Genomic DNA, 17912 nt, shown 5'->3' with positions numbered 1-17912 from the left:
CAAGGGATTAAATCACCTGAATAATCTCAGATTAGACACCAAATTAAATCCATTTCCATCATTGTTTTGCAAGAATAAGTAAACGGTTCTATCATTCCCCAAGAATGTATGTTTTTGTGTATATTTTTTCCACAAATATAAAGATCTGATTCCAAAGAACCTTCTCACACCCTGTTTCTATACCATGACAATTAAAAATAGCATTACGCATAAAAACATTATCAAGTCTTTAACGCCGGTGATGTACCTCAGTGTTCTTAAAATTATTGTAACTCTTTGACCGTTCACGTAAATTACGGATTCAACCGCTTTGAGCTGATATACAACACTTTATCAACTTTATCAAGATAAACCAGCCTAACTTTGGTAAAATGTTGCATTAAAGTGCAAAGCGTTTTTTCTCCGCGTCAGCATCCGTGGAATGACGTTAAATGCATAAACGGTGGTTCAAAGAGCGTGTTTTATTTCTGCCGTCGCCGGTGACGTTTCCAGTGTTAAAGGGTTAAGAGCCTCCCTGATCTCACCTGATTGGACGCTGGTTGGAGACCCCCCCGGAGTCACGCTGCTTCTCCTATCCGCGGGGGAAGCACCCACGCTGGCTCTGGGAGCCGCCGCGGGTCTCGGCGGGGGTGTGGGGTTCAGCGGGGAGGAGGTGGGGAGCTTGGGGGGCGGCGGCCTCGGCGCAGGAACAGGGGTGGGGCTAGCGGCTGAGGGGGTCTCCGTTACGGACCGCGGTTTCGGAGCTAAAGAGGGTTTCTTATCGGTTCTGATGGGGCCCGGTTCTGATGAGGAAGGACCAGAGGCTGATGCCTCTGCAGCCGTTTGGGGTTTCGGGTTCAACTCCTGGCTGCTGGTTTCAGCGGTTTCTGGTTGACCCTGATCCGCAGACCTGCATCCATCGTCCAGAGAAACCCTGGCTGACGGTTTGGGGGCGGGCGAAAAGGTTTTAGGCTTTGGGGCGATCACGGGGGGGACCGACCTGCCTGGTTGCCCCTGGAGACGGGGGCGTGGTCGCGGCTCAGGTCTCTCTGCCTCCTGCTGTTGCTCGAACGCCTGGATCCTCAGTTTCAGGGTCGCCATGTCCTCCTCGTCCTCCTCTCTCTCTTCACTGTCTGATTGGCTGGGCTCTCCGCCGTCGCCGTGGTGATCGGGGAAGCCCCAGTCGTCTGAGCTGAACGCCTGGAGCAGCTCCTGCAGATACCTCCCCTGGCCCCCCTCCTGCTGCGAGCCGGAGCCTTCAGCACGGCTGGCTAATGTGGCGGCGCCGTCGTCCCGAAGCTTCACCAAAGTCTGAACTTTGACCTCCTTCCTGAGCGGCTGAAGTCCGGCTCTAGAGCGGGGGAGGGGCCTGGGGCGCCCCGCAGCCCCGTCGTGAGGAGGAGCTGCAAAGCACAGATCCAGCAGGTCACTTTGAGCCGCACAAGTGGCGCTTGGAGGAGAACTCGTTTCAGGGAGGGCGCAGCCCCGAGAGTCCGTATCCACACGGGCCTGAGAGCAGGGAGCTGATTGGCTGCTGGGGACGGTGATGTCACCGGTGGATTTGTCGGGGGGCGGAGGCCGCGGCGGTCTCCCTGGTCTTTCTGCTGCACACAGAGAACAACCCCACCTCAGACATGAAGAGGAGGTGAAAACCTTTTGAAGATGACAAGCTCCTCCCACCTCCAGATTGCTCAGGTTCAGGCCCCGCCTCCGTCTGAGTGGCGATGTTTATTGAAGGGAACGGCGAGGAAGAAGGAAGGAGTACCTGCTCCTGCGTCTTCTCCTTGATCACCTCCTCATAAGAAGGAGGCGGCTGAGGAGGAGAAGCATGAGGAGGAGTTTGAACAGAAGCTTGATGAACATGAGGGGAACAAAGCTAAGGACCGCCCTGTCAAGTCAAAGGTTTTTGGCAGCAAAGACAACCAAAGACCAGGAAGAAGAACACGGACGAAAACCCGGCAGGAAGCCGACGCCTCCCCAACATCAGCTGGTTCACTCCGGGGGGTTCCAACGGATCACCCCTGATCCGTGATCACTAGCCACGGTCCGGCACATACGTGTACCGCAGATAAACTGTAGGATTTGTTTTCTTATTTTGAAAAATATTCCGACCCGTGACTCTAAACCGTGACATGATCCGAACTGTGAGTTCAGTTCGGTTCAGTTCAGGTTCACAGCTGAGAAAACGCAGCAAATGAACAGAGAAGTGAAAGCTGCTACATCAAATCTAAACGTCTGATTTCCAGTTTTAACGTCACAACTTGTCAAGTCAGAAACAGACGCGGTCGCCGTCGTCCATGATGGCGTTTGGTCTCACCGACTCACAACCACAGAGAATTCTTCATTACGTCGACCGTTTCACATTCAACTCCATGAACAACCAGGTTCTCCTATCAACTGTGACGTCACTCACAGAAAACGCTTCCAACCAAATGACTCAGTCGCCATTTTTTTCACCATGTTGGAACCATACATAGTCAGTGAGCAGCGATTGGTCCAAGCTGGTCTGAGTCTACGTTTCTATGGCAACCACTCTCACCAATCAGGAGTGAGCTTGTTGGAAGGCCGCACCCCTACCACTTAAAACTAGGATCGGCAGAATGTGTCAAACCTTTTGAACGTTTGACCGCCTACTTTTATTGTGGCATCTGATTGGTCAGTTTATAAGTTGAATCGCTAACTACAGTGAAAATATGAAAAAAAGAGTTTTATCAAGAATATCAAGAGCCAGAATGGTTCTTCTAATCAATAGAATGACTGAGTAACAGCTGTTTATTTCTCTGTTGACTTCTTGGAACCAGCAAGTACTTCCTGTTTGGTGCGCTGGGGGGGAGGGGCCACTCAGTCCAGTTCTGACATACGGTCAAAGGGTCAAACTAAAATAAAAACCCATCCATCCATCTTCACATCCCACTAAATCCCTTTTGGGGTCACTGGGTTGCTGTAGCCTATCTCAGCTCCTATAGATGGAAGGCGGGGCTCTTTCTGGGCGGGGCCACAGACAACTGCACACTCACACCTGGGGATACACTAGATTAACCAATGAACCTGTGAATCATGTATTTGGACCGTGGGAGGAACCCGGGGATCCCTTAGAAAAACCACACATGAATGAGGAGAACCTGGACACACGGACAGAACCCAGCTGAGATTCAAGACTCCTCGCCATGCGGCGAGAGCGCTAACCGCTCCACCCCCGTGCACTCCGACTTTTTCCCATTTACTGGAAATCCACCAAAAGTTAGTGTGACATGAAACGTTAGCGTCCAAGTGCTTGAGGATCAAATGCAGACATGACCTCACCTGGATGGATGGAGGGATGGTGGCTCCCCAGATCTGTGCGGCGGGCGGAGGCGGGGGCGGGATTCCCGCTGCCACGCCGGGAAACCAGGAAGTGGAGGGAAGCGGCTCCGCTGACAAGATGGTGATCTGTGGTCTGGAAGAAATAAAAAAAGAGGAACGTTTTAATCAAGAAACAACTGAATGAACCCCAAAAAAAGCTACATTAAGCAAAAATGATTTGATCGAACCTTTTTGGGCAAATTAAAAAATGGATTCTAAAAAGAAAACAATTTTTGATCGAGCGATCTTCACACAATCGTACACACGCTCCACCAGGTTACGTCTACAACCACAATTTAAGCTTAGTTGACCTTTGACCTTGGGAAAAGGCCGCCATCTTAAAAAAAATAAATCCCCTTTTGTAGTAGCTATAAACTTAAACTCCTCCTAAGGATTTTAACCTATCGCCTCATAAATTCCTCGACCATCAACCATAAACTACCTGGGGTTAAAAAAGTTTTAGATTTTTGGTGTTTGTGTGGTGAACTCTCAAAAACACAATTGTAAAAATTGAAGACATGAATTGTTTGCTCAAGCTGAACAAAACAATATAACAGACAACATGAATACATTTACGAAAGCCGCCGTCGTCAAGGAAATCCAAAAGTTTACTTTTGCTGATTCTTTAAAAAAAACACATTGGCCTGCCCGTCAACCCAAGGCGACCAAAAAACGAAATGGTTGCTATGGAGATAAAACCACCAGGAAAGCTGGAATTTTGAAAAGTCTTTGGTTTTTTCCATCAAGTGCAGCTCTGACCAGGCTGGCAGAGGGGGAGGGGCGTGTAGCGGCAGCTCGGTTAGTAAGGGTGGAGTGGGCGAGGGCAGGCGGCACACGCCGGCCACATCCATCTTTAACATTTAACTGAATCTCCCAACAGAAAAAACAACAACTCTGAGTCATAAAGAAAGATTTGGGGATTTTAGTTTGTAACAAAGATTTATACGCTTTTACTCATTTAAAGTGAATGCAGCGCCACCTAAATGTGCAAAAATCCTGTAGGAACATCTGATGTGTCCAAAAACATTGATAAAAAGAGGCGACATAAGAATGAATTGGAGATATGGATCAGAGTCAACAGGATAAAGTGGGTCAGCTGAGTCCTGCAGGACCAGGACGTGTTTCATGTAAACACCATCAGATAAGTGTCTGCTGATCTCCTGGATGCGACCCGCTTGTGCGTCTGTGCAGGTTTACCTGCGGTTTCTGTCGCGCTCTCGGTCCGCGGGCGTCTCTGTGAGGGAGGTGGGCCGGGGAGAGCCTGGCGGCGAGAACCAAGGGTTACAAAAACAACAGATCCAGGTAAATCAGAACCACCACAAACAGAACCGTGGTAAAGACATGACGTGATCTGAGGAAGATCTGCACTTCCTCCAACCCAACAGGGACAGCTCACCTTCACCTGAAACTCTGCTGTTTGGCCCCTCCCCCCTTGATGACTCAAACCCCCTAAAACATCGTCATCTGATTCTCGTCAATCCTTCTAAATGTTATCAAACTTTAAAAAAAGGAGCTTTTCTAGCAACAATGGAGCTCTCTACATCTGGTTATGGTGGCATGGACCACCGTAACCATGGAAACGCTTCATCTTCCTCCTTTCTAGCTTTTTCTGGACCTTAAGTCTAAAACCAAAAGACTATTTTGTACTTATAGCCTCAAACATAAACATGTTCAGGAGTTTCTTCTCCTCTGACAGACATGAATCTTCTCATTTGGACTTCCGGTTCTGGCGTTTCCACGCTCATGTGGACGTTCTGCTGTGGCGGCGGCGCTCACTTCTCTTGATGGCGGCTCTGATGGATGACAGAGGACCTTGGCTGCAGAGAGAGGAAGAGGAGAAGCATCAGATGAAGCTGGTCACATGCCGATGGTTCACAGCAGGGACTGCCGTGTGACTCGTGAGCCAGGGGGCAGTTTTCATAGAGGGAAGGGGTTTTACAAAACAACTGGACCCTGCAGAACTGGAAGAGTTTGATAGAAAAATATAAAATCCCTCAGAAAAATGTAAACAGTTTTACAACAATTTTCTTTGTGGTCAAATAGTTTTTTTTTAACCGTCTGTAACTGTATTTCTATTTATTTTTAACCGTATTTCTATGATGGTTGTTGCATCTTTAATCTTATTTTCTAAAATTATGAAAACCAGCAGCAGATAGAAGAGAAATGCAGGAAACGCTGTATACGATCACACCTCTGTGTGCTGATAAACATAAGAGCAGAACTAAAAAGCAAGCACAGCAGTTGCTAGGCAGATTAGGGGCAGAGAATTGGCGCATGGTGAGCAGACGAGAGGTGCTTCTCTGCTCCTGCAGGAGTTGAACTCTTTTCCGTTTGCTGCGTTGCATCTTTTCAGGGAGTTTGTGACTGGAACAGAGAAACTCTGCACGTCAGAGCGTTTCCACCAAACGCTACATTTAAAGTCATACAGGAACAAACGTGGAGTTTGTCTTTGTGCTTAGATGGAGAACTTCCAGCCTGCAGGAAGCAGAAGTTCAACCTTCTGGCTGCAGTTCTCCACATACAAACTTCTCTCTCAGAAGCTGTTTTTCTCCAGTTTAACTGCAGTTATGAATAAATAAACGTAAACAGTTGGGGAGAATTTGAACCCCCTAAACTCAGCAGAGCAGAGAATCTGTGATTCACAGGAGTCCATTAAACATCAGTCATTGGTCTCATTTCCATCTGAAATCTGTTGTTGGTTTATGAAGCGAGTTCTCACATAAAAGTCACATGAAGTGGACAAAAGTCAAACTTTCTAGGTAAAAACAAAGCTTGGATTCTCAAAACTGACTAAAGATTACAAGACTTGGCTAAATACTGAATCTAAAATATAAAAGTTCACTTTTTTTTAATAATTGTTATGCAAAGCGGCAGGAGTTCACGTGAAATCTGCCTCTGATATGTGGGAGGGGAGTAAGTGTTTATGCTGTCTCCTGCTAGCTTACAGCCCCTCAAAACCCCAACTTAACATTACTGGTGCAACAAAAATGGTGATAAATATTGAAGCTATCCAGCCGTAGAGTTCTGATCCAGATTCCAGCTCCGACAAGGAAAACAAAGACGTTCATGGATCCGTTTGTCTGACAGTGGATGATCAGAATGGAGCAGAGCAGGGAGCTGGTGCTCCGCCCATTTTAGCTTCTACATCACCGCTATAAGGCTTTTCAAATGACTTCTGTTTCTAACTGCTCCTAATTCACAACTTGAAAAGAGAAATTATTGAAAAAATACTCAGAAACACAAATTTAAGTCTAATTTTTCTTCATAAATGTTCTGTTAAAATCCTCATTTCCATTGGAGTGGGTCTATGAAATGCCTCCACACTGCCAACACTAAAGAAAGAGCATCGATGCACATTGATTAGTCCAAATTTGATTGGGTCGTTGCATCAAACGCCAGCATTTGGTCTAACTTTAACCCCCCACCAAAGTACAAATGAGGCTTTTCTTTTGGGAAAATTTACATCCCGAATTATTACATCAAAAATGAACAGAAAATCTATTTTTAGCCAACAGATTTACCCGTTTTTGCAGAACAGTGATTCACAGATTCAGATTTCATCTGAAAATGTAAAATGTTTTAAATGTATTTTTAAGCCCAGATGGTTCACATTTGTTGCATTTTTACTTTAAATACTAAAAAACAAACAAAGATGGTTTTCCCCACAACTCTGAGCAGCAGTTTGGATGGATTTGACATAAAACTCCAAGGGAAAACTAACGTTTAAAACACCAACAAAAGAGACTTTTTTACTCTGCTGTCAGCGTCCAGAGGGACTTCTTCAGCCCAGAGGATCCACAGGAGCCAAAACCAGGATAGTCTAGAGAATCTGCTCTGGATTCTGACTCCTGATGAGGATCTAAGGCAGAGAGGTTCCTCCTGCGGTTCTGGTGTTTCCCTCTAAAAGGTGAAAGGCGGCTGGACAAAGATGAGTCTTTGTTTCCCCTCATAAAAACACTCTTTAAACCCGCTGACTTCTGCAGGGCGTCGCCATGCCAACCAGGCAGCAGCCAAATTCCTTCAGGGAGGCGCGAGGAGCAGAGGGGGGCGGAATTGGAACCAGCAAGTCCTCATTAGTTGCTTTTTCTGCCTCTTTTAGCTGCTGGTTTAGTCTGAACGGTTCAGCAAAACTCGCTCAGTTCACAGCGAACACGTGGAAACGACCAAGAGGGAAGGTGCGTCTCACCTGTGGCGCTGCTCCGGCTTACGTCTGTCCGGGCGACCTGAGGACAGACAGAGAGAGAGATAAAAAGGGATGTTTTAGGAAGAAAACGCTCCGTCTTTAGTCAGAATAAATCAACAGAAAAAAGTTGAAGATCTTCCAAAATCTTCTTAAAAAATGTAATAAAGGCTGTTTTTTAAGTATTTTTTTTTCAAAATATTGATGAATTTGAAATACAAAAACAACCGTTAATGTAAACCTAATAGTGCATTTCCTTTGTGACAGACAGGATTTAGTGGTTGTTTGGCCCTTGGAGGGTCGTGGAGGTGCAGCCGCATCTTCATGGCAGCACAAGTGTGTCCTGCTTGTACGGCCACATTGTCATGTGTGTGCTACGTGTATCATGAAGTATTCGTCAGGTAAGCAGCACACACTCTGGGCCTGGAGGGCCGGCCTCCTGCTGGTTTTCCAGAAGCCCCGCCTCTTCTGCTTCTGATTACCTGGATCAGGTGTGTTTAGCCAATAAGGAGCTTCAATAGCAGGTTGGTTGGAAAACTATGCAGGACACCGGCCCTCCAGGCCTGGATTTGGACATCCCTGCTCCAGGTGTGAGAGTTTAGGCATTTACACATGCAAATGGAACATGTGTGCATCCGTAAGGCAGCATTAGGGTGTCCACACTAACTACTGATAGTCTCATTTCCTAAACTATAATTCCACACAACGTGTCATGTGAACAGTATTAACAGGGTCCTTCTGCAGGCTGTGGATAGGAGGCTGGAAGAAAGAAAAATGTGAACGACACGCCTGCATCTAGACGCCCACTTCATCCTTTCTCACCACGACGTGTCGCCTGCAGCACATCAGTGGAAAAATGAATGTTGCCCATTTTATGCCCAAAGACGGCCCACCTGTGCCCACCTGTACGCACCGTTGTGACTAAAGCATACAATCAAAACAGGTCCAGTTACAAGTCTCTTCAAGTCAGCCGGTACGAGAAAGCTAGATTTTTTAAATGTTATACATACTTCAGCGACACACGTGAGAATTTCTAGCTACAATAGTTTTAGGGATAAAAGGCTAAAGGCAGCGGCACCTGTGGACCAACTGGTGTCAAACCTATTGAGGTCATTCATCACCTATTTAGGCAACGTAGTTAAGAACCTGGTACGGTCGGGCTGCTCTGTTGAGGTTTTGTACATTTACAAAGTTGATCCCCATTTTTTTCTCAAGAACGGTAAGGAATTGCCCGAGTAGAGTGGTAGGTACCATTGAGTTAGTGGTAGGGCAACAAGGCTAACTACCAACATCAGTCAAGATTAGCAAAAGTACGTTTCTGCATTCAGACAACTATGACATAAAACAAAAACACTGTTGGTTAGAAGACTTCTCTATGAATACCAAACAAACTGGAGGAACTTTTTGTTCTTTCTCCCTTTTATGCAAAGCATCTTCCATCAGAGCACTGGCATGAAAACTTCCTTTGTGTTTCTGTCACAGATCTAAACTCCTCTTATGAGAGTCAGTGGAGACTGAAGGAGTCATTTGCCTCTCTGCTGCTTCGTCAGCAGGAGTGGATGAGGAGGAGGAGGAGGAGGAGGAGGAGGAGGAGGCACACCTCCCAAACCCTTCGTCTCTGCAGGAGATTCAGCAGAAAACAGCTTCCAGATGATGGATCCAGAGCTGCTTCTCTTCTCTTCTCTACAGTTTCATCTTGGGTCTAAAACGTTGCCAAAAACCATTTTGTTGCTAAGTAACCACAGATCCGATGAGCATGTTTCACATACCAGCAACCAGCCATAAATCCAGTCCCTTTCTCTAAAGGTCCACGCCTACTTTGAACTTGAAATAATTAGTTTTGGCGGCAAGATCATAAACGTTAGGAATGGCTGTGAAGACGCAGAGGGAGAATTCTGAAACAATGAACGCTTGAGCGTCACCGCCACAGCCATGTGACGGACAGGAGGACCGTTCAGGGTGACGCCCACTTCCACCCGACAGAAGCTGGGTAGAATCCAACCATCCTGTGGCCCTAAAAACAGCAACAGGTGGTACTAAAAGACGTCTGGATCCCTGCCGCCTTCATCCTGGGTTGAACTGAGAAAATGTCTCAAAACGTCTTTAAATTTAAAACCCAGACTTTAAACTTTTTCTGCCACTTCCAGAGAATATCCACAAAACAAACCAATCATGTCATTTCCAACATCCACTCCCTTTGGGGTGGAGTTATGGACACAACCTTCAAAAACATGGTGACGGATGTGGACAATACTTTGACAGCAGATACATTCACATTTCTGCCTCATCATCAACTATCAAAGGAGACGTCTGCTTCTTCAGGCCGTGGAGCGGCGAGCTCCTTACAAATGGGAGGGGCTACGGATGAAGCCACTTTGGCAAATGGTGGTTGGTGATTTTACAGAGGAGCCGTGGCTCCGACAATTCCACACGACACGCTCAACGAACACGCCACGCCATTTCTCTTGGCTTTCTGTACTTATTGTTGACTAAGCGTGGGATCCAGTTGTTGGTCATATGACTCATTCAATTTGAAAAAAGTCTGTTTTGCAAAATTGGTTACATTTAATACGCCTCAAAATCCCCCTCCTCCAAGCACAAAAACTTTTTTCGATAAATGTGATTTTTTTTCCAAAATTGTCTTGTTCCCACTAGACGAATTTATAATCGCAAATCCAATTTGCACAATTTCATAGTGAATGGAGACACAGTTATTGAAGAAACATTAACAAACTAGTAAATTCAGTTAAAGGCAGCAGAAGTGGACGCCGTGGACGACATGAATTCATGGTTTTTCCATGTGGGACGCTCCACTTCAGTCCCTGGAGCACTATAGAGAACACGCAGTAGGAAATAAACGGTCAACGTGACACTTTGAACCAAGTTTCCAGGACTTAGTGCAGGAGAGACCGAAGAGCTCACGCTAGGTCCAGTTGTTGTCCGCTTGTATCTTCAATGTCGAACAAAACACTTGGTGATGGGGTGAGTCACCAACAGCAGATATTGGTGAACTCTTAGGTCCACGATGTTCACTGTTGACGGTTTCCAAAGGTACTGGTTTTTAGGGCGTCACTGATGCTAAAAATGTCAAAAAGCTTCTGTGTTGATATCGTCCACTATGGATCTCGCCAATGTCAGTTATATTCCTTGAAGCTGAGACAGCAAGAAATCTGCAGATGACTTTCAAAGAAGAGATAAAACTGTCTGAAAAATGTTTACCCAAGGATCTTTTTCAAGGCCCTAAACCTTCATAAAGAAAGAAGGTCACTGAATCTCTATCTACATGTTTAACAGCGAGCAGAAGATAAAAGGCTAAGAACTAGAAACATGTTACCACTTTGTTTCAATGGTTAAAAAGAGGAGAAAGAATCCAGAAATGAAGTTAAAGTTCTTCTGTTGTAAATCTGCCATTTTTTTTCCATTTCCTACCTCCTTCCTCCTCTTCCTCTCGGTCCACAGTGATAACCCGGTCGGCTCGGCCCTGTTTGCAGTCCAGAACTAAACGTCCTGAAAAATATTCTTTTTCTTCCTTTCTCCTACAGACGTGAGGATTGATCTTTTCTGCTCGCCCCTTTCCTTCCTTTCTCCCACTTTCTGTGCGTCTGCTCGGACCGCCCGTCCGCTCTGGCCGGCCTCCTGATTGGTGGAGAGCGTCCAGGAAGCGAGGCCGCGGTTGGCTGTTGGGGGATTCTGCTGGAGTCATCACAGTTTTAACACTTCCAGATGTTTTTCTGAGCTCCGAGCAGGAGATCCAGATGCACGGCACATTTCAGGGCGCTCGCATCATCCGCCGCGCTTCGTCTTTGCTTAAAGGAGGTCAGAGGAGTGGAGATTTTTAAAAAGCGTCCATGTTTTTTCTTTAGTAGTTGGGTAAACAAAGATTAACCAGTAATATGTGCTGCATCACAGTCAGGTCTGTGTGTTTTTGCTATGCAAGTTTGGCTTTTCTGTTAAGTTAAAAACCTCTTTGACCGAAGAACTTCAGCTCCAACAAGACTGTTTGATCCTTTGGCTCAACTTTCCATGAAATTCTGACTTTGTAGTGAGTTTCTGCGAGAACTAAAAGCTCAGAATAAATAAGTCAACTGTGATTGTTGGTGGAAGAAGGAACTGAACGACTTCATTAGGGGAATGATAGAAGCTCCATAAATATCAGCTAAAATACCGGAATCTGTGGAGTTTTGTCATCAAAGACAGTCTTCACCTACTAAAGTTTGAGTAAACGATTGATTTTTTTTGGGTTTCAAAGGTGTTGTAGAAAGTTTAAAGTTGAAGCCAAAGACTGTCGCAGTGACGTCACGCGTTCGCCCAGAGTTAGCTGCCTTACGCCTGTCGGTACCGCCCCGTGTGGGAGGAGCAACAGTCAAAAGATTTTAGCGTCGTCATGACATCATGACCGACCCGAATGAAGCTGAGAGATCAGGTTAGTTTATTGTGAAGAGCTCTATAAAAGCGTTGGTATAAAAGCGTCTGGGTCATGGGGTCATTCAGACGGAAAAGGTTCCCTCCTGCTGCAGAACGATGGACGCTTTCAGCGGTACTTCCGTCTCTGAGACCAAGTTTGTCGACTGTCCCCTATTTTTGTCGACTGTCCCCCCTACCAAAAATGCGAAGAAGAAAATATAAAACGGTTGATGAGGTGAAGCATCAGATTGTCTTCCATGTTGGTTTGGAGTCCCGTCATGGCCAAAAGCTGATTTCATTATTGATTGACACAATAGCGTCAGAATTTTGACGTTCCGTGCTGTCGTCCATGCCAAAGACCTAGTCGCCCATAATGCACTGCTGCTAGAGCCTCTTAAATGCACCACAGGACCTCTGATCGCATCTGTATAATGACTAAACATTTCAACTGGACGCTCATGACGTAAATCACGTTCGGTGTGAACGCAGTTTTAGTCTCCTGAAACAAAGTGGATGATGTCACACAAAGTGGGAATCTGTACTGGTACTGCATTATGCAGGGGGACCTGTGGTGTGAAAATGTTTATGACAGTCTGAAGAAAGCGGAAAACATCTATTTAAAAAAGAAAAGATTTTGTCTATTAGTGGTTGTATTTGGAACATAACTACGGCGACAGATGAGGGACATCTGTGTTGCAGAGTATTTATAATGCAGTAAATGATCCGATATTAGATGTATTTTCATTCTTTACCTGAAATAATGATAGTTTGTTTTCTGAAACTGTTTGTGAGTGAAGCTCGAGCCGTGTTTTCCACAGACAACCGCGGCGTGACTCAAACCCGCCATCATGTCGGAGCTGAACAAAAACAACCACAAAGGGATTGACGCCGAGAGCCTGAAAGTGCTGGTTTCCACCCGTCTAATGGCGGCGTGGAGGACGCTCAGCTGCTGCCATTATTCATGCAGATACTGCAACCTTTGCAGATGTTTCCACCAGAAGTAAACTAGATCCTCGTTTGATTCAAGCCAAAACGACGTGTGGAGGAAGAGCTTTACGGTCGTCTTTACGTCCATCTATGCAAACGGCCTCTGAACTGGTCCAGCTGATCTGAAGCGGCTGCTTTGACGAGCAGCTGACACTGCGCCGCCTTTGTTTGGACGCCGGATCGGGTTTCTGCAGCTCTGAGGCTTTTCTTTGTCTGCAGGACCAGATCGAGTTCTCATGCAGCGCCGCAGGATACGGCCTGAAACGCCGGGAGGCAACAAAAACAAGCAAATTTAAAAACAGGCGCTTTTTATAAACCATCAGCAGGATGCGGCTGGAGGAAATAGAACATTTTTATGAGTACAGAACAGTTTTCATGCGTGTCTTTGGCTTTATTTGTTGGCGGTAAACAGCGTTTGAATGTTTTGGTAAAGAGACGCCATAAAAATAACTTATTCGGTGGAGTTTGATGCTCCAAAATCTTAGCCATTAGCGAGTAAAAGTCATGACTTACATTAAGATGTTAACTTCTGTGCTTCAGAGCACAACCAGGTGAAAAACCTGGTTTTTGGAGCCCCAATCCCTCCTAATGCTTCTACTAGTGGAGGGACGGGGGAAGAATTTGGATTTTTAGTTCCTTGGACTTAAACTCAACTAGTGAAGAACTGAATCCAAGACTTTCAGCTCTTCTTTCTGACGGATCTGAATGTTTATGGATGAAATGTGTTTACTAAACACAAAAAACAGGCCAACCTGTACGGGGAAATATCAAGGTCACGAACGGCTCAGTGACCCGGAGAGCCGCAAAACCGTGACCCCAGATAAATAGCAATTGAGGTTTAAACCAAAAGTGGGAGAGTGAATCGTTGCATCCAGAACATCAATCTCCTTCGGTTGGCCAAATTTGACATAAAAGGTTTGAACTTTGAGAGTTTAAATGAGAAATGAGATTGTGCCAATGTTGAGGAAAAGTGTGTAGTGAGGACGTCTACATCGAGGGTTGTTTTCAGAGCGTAACTGGAAGGAACGCTGAGCCAAAGCGGAGGGGTCAAAGGGTGAAATGTGGCTCCGGAGCCTCCGATTTTTCCTCACGTCATTTGTGGTTGGAGGCTCCAGGCACGAAGCCGCCACAACAACACGTCCAGGCGGTGTTTAGGAGCACGCCACCTTTTCCTGTAGGTGTAGGAAAACACCTTCGTCACCAGGCAGAGTCTTCAGGTAACCCCCCCTCCTTCCACTCACCCACAGAGTAGGCACATCAGCTGTGTGACCTCTGACCCACACAGACACACCCATCAGCTGTGGTTGCCCTCAAAACCACCACTAACTCCATGAAGGAGACTCTTACATAAAACTGATCATAAATAAACAAGAAAGTGAAGTGAAAGAGACGCCATGTTTCCATGTTAAAACGGAGATATGTGCTGCTTTATCACAGTTAGCTCATCGCTTTGAGGATTTTTAAACAAACTTGAAACTAAATCTAGTTTGAATTTTAACTTTCTGAACTTAAAAAAAAAACTTCCAGAACTTCTATGTTGAACCTGAACATTTGAACCTTTTGACACTAAGGTGGGACATTTCACAGGAACATTTCAAATATTTCAAAACTTTTCCTTGAGACTTTTATTTTATAAATCCAGTTTAGGTTAAATCTCCAGTGAAAGTTTACGTGACCCTTATTGAATCCCAAACTAGAGCAGGTGTTTGCGGGGCGAAACAAACCGGAGAATTGCGTTTTACCTGCGGAGCTTCCCGGCTGCCGTCGGACCACTTGTTCCCGGCTTTCCCTCCTCAGGCTCTCCTGCTCCTCGTCGGTCCGAGCCTCGGCCATTTCTGCTCGGGTCCCCTCCTCGGTTTCCCCCGTGACTCCCCGGTCTGCCTCCGCCGTGTCCGGGAGAGTGAAACGCCGCCCGCAGCTCTTTACGACACCCGCCGCAGCATTTCTCCTCCGGTTTCTGTTTCTCTGGAAGTTAAGTTCGCGACCGAAACCGCCTCAACTTTTCCGCCTTAAAACCGCAGACTACCGTCTCCCAGCTCCGGTTAGACGGGTTCACGGTTCGGGGCTGGACGTTACCGAACCGCGAATCCGCCTAAAAACCCAGAGTTTCTAACGCGGGACGGAGGGGAGAAAAAAAACTGCGCCGGAGTCCTGTTGATGACTTTCCCAAGATTCCCTTCGGACGCGCGAGCTCGCGACAACGCCGCACGCGCTGCGTCTCTGTGACGTCACGAAATAAAAGAGATAAGGGGAAACAAATGCTTGTCTTTATTTCTTCTCATTGTTTGCAAACTTATAGTATTTTTCCATGTAAGAAATTTGTTTTTGCTTTGGAGCCACTTATGTTTTGTAATTGTGTTTGTAGTCAATAAAGTTTTAAGAAAATCCCACAAATGCTTATTGAATTGGCTTAAAAGAAAATTATAATATAAACAATGAAGAGAATTTATGACTAATATAATGTTAACAGCAAGTATTAGAGACAAGAAACGCACAATGAGGGGACTAACAAAAGTGTAAAAAATTAACAAAGAAATGTTGGAAATATACTAAATTCTGGTCCATATTGTAACTAAATTCAGATAGATTAGAGACTAAATACCTTACTTCCGGTTCCGACCAAATTAGTCACACAAAAAAAGTTTGGTAACCAGGGAGGACCCCCCTTTTTTTTAGTGAGTCAACTGATAATTGCTTCCTTTAGAAACCAGCCTCCAGTGGTGATTTGAGGAACTGCAACACACTGGTTTAAATTCTGGAAAAGAAAAAACTATGTGAAGGTTTGGTCTGATCAAAAATGTTTAGTTTTATTATTTTTATTTTAGTAAAACGTTAACAAAACACAGATTGTGGCGTCTTTTAAAACAGCCGACATGTGCCTCAAAACTGTGTCAAACTCTCTGGAGAATGTTCAAAACCGGTCAAGTTCAAACCTGCAGCTGCCTCCGGCTCCATCTCACCTTTCAGCTGCACAAACTTGCAAAATATTTCAAGAGGAATGACTTTCAGAGTCCTAAATGACAGAAAAGGTTCCACTACTAATGCAACAGGGGGGAGATAATTTACCCAAATTTTTTTCAGAAAATACAGTGTTAGATTAAAAAAAACGACTTTTCATTTATCTAGAATTAAAGATTTCTTAACCAAACAAAGAACAACAATGGAACTAAAAACATGCAGGCTTTTATTCAGGTTTTCGAGGAAGAAACTTTCTAATTAGAAAATGAAGAAATTATAATATCTTACAGAAATATCCATACGATTTTTAAATAAATGAATTCCATGTAAGTGTGATTTATGGCTAATCTGTGTACAGTACACATTAAATGTAGTCAAATGGATTTGAACCCCGTGTAAGGTCATCAGACATGTATATGTAGTTACAACTTTCGACCACCAGTGGTCGCCCTTGACAAAGAATCAGATGGACGTTTAAATTGAAAAATAAAAATAGAACCACGTGCGTCAAAAAAGCAACACAACTTACCTCCTGATATGAATCAATCACAGTATTTAGCATGACGTCACTGCCGCTGATTTTTTATAACATTCTGAACGTCTCCGGAAATCAAAGTGGTTAATTTATTAATAAATGATGGAGATGCCACATTCATTATTTTAAATAAATAAATAAGTAAATACAAAAACATTAAAATGAAATGAACAAACTCAAGGCCCTCTCCAATTGAGGGTATAGAAATAACAAATAAAAATAAACATCATTAATATTCATTTAAAAATAATTCTTTTTCTAAACTGGTCCTGTCCAACAGCTGAGCGTACAGATGAGAGCTGAAGGCCTCTTGTGTTATTTTACTGTTACAACAGGAGGTTATGAATCTTCTGACACACCAGAGGTATATTTGAATAAACCCCTTTTGTAATTTAGACCAAACTTTATTCATATTAAATATATTTGTAAGTTTATCATCATTAGGAGTAAAGGTTGATCTAAAAGGGGCGTGGCCTGCCCACACACTGTGTGTTACCAACATCCCTGTTGGCTTAAGAAATGATCACATGCAAACATGTCAACATGAACACAACACAACTGCAGCACACACGCATACTAAACCAACACATGTGAGGCATTTCAGTGAAAGCCCCCCCCCCCCCCCCCCCCCAGCCCCAGACGAGCAGCCCACCACCACCCAGGAGTTCTGAGTATCCCCCCAACCCAACCACAGGCACGAGCCAAGGCCCCAGGGGAGACTCGCCCCATGTTCCAGGCAGCCACCCACCCTGCGGGGGGTGCAGGAGAGAGCAGGGCAGGGGGAGAAGTGGGGGTCCCCAAGAAGTTGTGAAGGTGGCCCGGCCAGCCTCACCCACTGCTGGGATTTTGGAGAAGGCCCAGCGCGCGAGGACAAGGACCAGAACCAGAACCCACAGGGACACGGACCCCCTCAGGGGATCTCAGGGATCCCTCTCCCCGCATAGAGAGGGCTGCCGGGCCCAGGAAGCCAGCACCCAAGGGACACCGCCACTGCCGAGGGCCCGGTACCCCCCCTCCATGGATGGGGTAGAGGACAGAAGATCAGAGGTCCCACCTCCCTTGTGTGGTGTTTGTGTGTGTGTGTGTTGGACTGTGTGTACTAAAGAGGGGCCTGAATCTATGTGGCAAACAACGCTTGTTTGAAGTCACGTGTTTTTACATCTTTATCCTAAAATGAATATTTTATAGTAATTATGTAAGAACATAACAGTATTCCAGACTACTGGAAGTACACACGTTTTTTTTGTGTGAATCGCATTTTAAAGGGGTATGTTATATTTGAGCAACATTTGTTTAAATGAAACAGTTCTTAAAACAGGCAACTTGTGATAAAATGAATATTTCTCCTTATTTTGTTTTAATAGGCTTTTATTTTGAGGAATAATTAATAACTTACCAAAACGTTTTTTTAAAAGTATAAAAAATTGTTAAAGAAAAATCAGTTCCCCTGTTTACAGCGATCAGCTGTTCTCCTCCCTCACGCGGGCCTTGTGCCGACAGAGGCGGGGCCTAATGACACAGGGGGCG

The 17912-nt window shown here is 45.2% G+C and overlaps 1 protein-coding gene across 22 annotated transcripts in view; it reads right to left on the bottom strand.

The window, feature by feature from the left end:
- The window catches only part of LOC101175352 (uncharacterized), a 35703-nt gene extending 20592 nt beyond the window's left edge, over nt 1-15111 (bottom strand). For 10 of the 22 annotated variants that reach the window (XM_023966071.2, XM_020711479.3, XM_020711486.3 and 7 more), the window contains exons 1-7: nt 10931-12078; nt 7508-7544; nt 5098-5138; nt 4519-4582; nt 3283-3415; nt 1660-1792; nt 525-1583 (exon numbers count right to left, since the gene is read on the bottom strand). In XM_023966071.2, the coding sequence (XP_023821839.1) occupies nt 525-1583; nt 1660-1792; nt 3283-3415; nt 4519-4582; nt 5098-5138; nt 7508-7544; nt 10931-11204 (1741 nt within the window). In that variant the 5' untranslated portion in view covers nt 11205-12078. Of the gene's footprint in view, nt 1-524; nt 1584-1659; nt 1793-3282; nt 3416-4518; nt 4583-5097; nt 5139-7507; nt 7545-10930; nt 12079-14634 lie in introns of those variants that run through there. The other 12 variants (XM_011487245.3, XM_078935792.1, XM_078935793.1 and 9 more) reach the window with 4 other exon arrangements.
- Nucleotides 15112-17912: the final 2801 nt, after the last annotated feature.

Source organism: Oryzias latipes, chromosome 18 (assembly GCF_053564925.1).
Source record: "Oryzias latipes strain Hd-rR chromosome 18, Olatipes_Hd-rR_3.1".
NCBI lineage: Eukaryota > Metazoa > Chordata > Actinopteri > Beloniformes > Adrianichthyidae > Oryzias > Oryzias latipes.
The sequence above is the reverse complement of the archived record's forward strand: the minus strand, read 5'-3'. Positions and strand labels throughout refer to the sequence as shown.